The sequence below is a fragment of the Branchiostoma floridae genome, chromosome 18 (genome assembly GCF_000003815.2).
Source record: "Branchiostoma floridae strain S238N-H82 chromosome 18, Bfl_VNyyK, whole genome shotgun sequence".
Lineage (NCBI taxonomy): Eukaryota > Metazoa > Chordata > Leptocardii > Amphioxiformes > Branchiostomatidae > Branchiostoma > Branchiostoma floridae.
The window spans coordinates 16,194,601-16,195,193 of NC_049996.1; the positions used below are offsets into that span (position 1 = coordinate 16,194,601).

General features: G+C 38.4%; 1 protein-coding gene across 1 annotated transcript in view; it reads left to right on the plus strand.

The window, feature by feature from the left end:
• Positions 1 to 225: 225 nt before the first annotated feature.
• Positions 226 to 593, plus strand: part of LOC118405491 — a 4,215-nt gene continuing 3,847 nt past the window's right edge. The window contains exon 1 of the mRNA XM_035804994.1: positions 226 to 306. Coding sequence (XP_035660887.1) covers positions 226 to 306 — 81 coding nt within the window. The remainder of the gene's footprint in view (positions 307 to 593) is intronic.

Consider the following 593-nt stretch of genomic DNA (forward strand, 5'->3'; position numbering starts at 1 on the left):
TTGCTAGAAAATATCGAAACGACTCTGAAATTTGACCCCACGCGTGGAACGGTTCATTTTGTCAGATGTAGGGAGGACAGCGGCATAGATTAAGTTTACATATTAACGATCATAACTCGTTACGGACTGTAGTTCACCATTTATAAATGATACTTAATAAACATTTATTCACATGAGTATGTGATTCATTTTGCTACCCATAGCTAACTTGTGGGGTCTAACAACATGAACATTCCCGATAACACCCCCAATACTGAGTCGCGTTGCCTACGAGCGGAAAGCGGAAGTAAAGTTGTAACGGTGCCAGTAAGTTCAGAAAGTTTGCGGACATTTTAGGGGAGATTCGTGGCAAAAAAGTAAGTATTATATAAACATGAGGGTCTGCGCACTTTAAAGTATTTTCTGATTCGTTAGGAAGATGTTCTTTGTCGTAAAAGACTTTTACTTCGTTGCTTTTACCCACTTCAGCGACGTTCAATTTGGTTGATAGACTTCTCTCTTTTGAATAATTGGATCATGGGAGTTGATTACTGGCTGGTACTTTAGATCATGTTCTAAAGTTTTGCCGTATACATTGGGTTATTCCAAAAAAT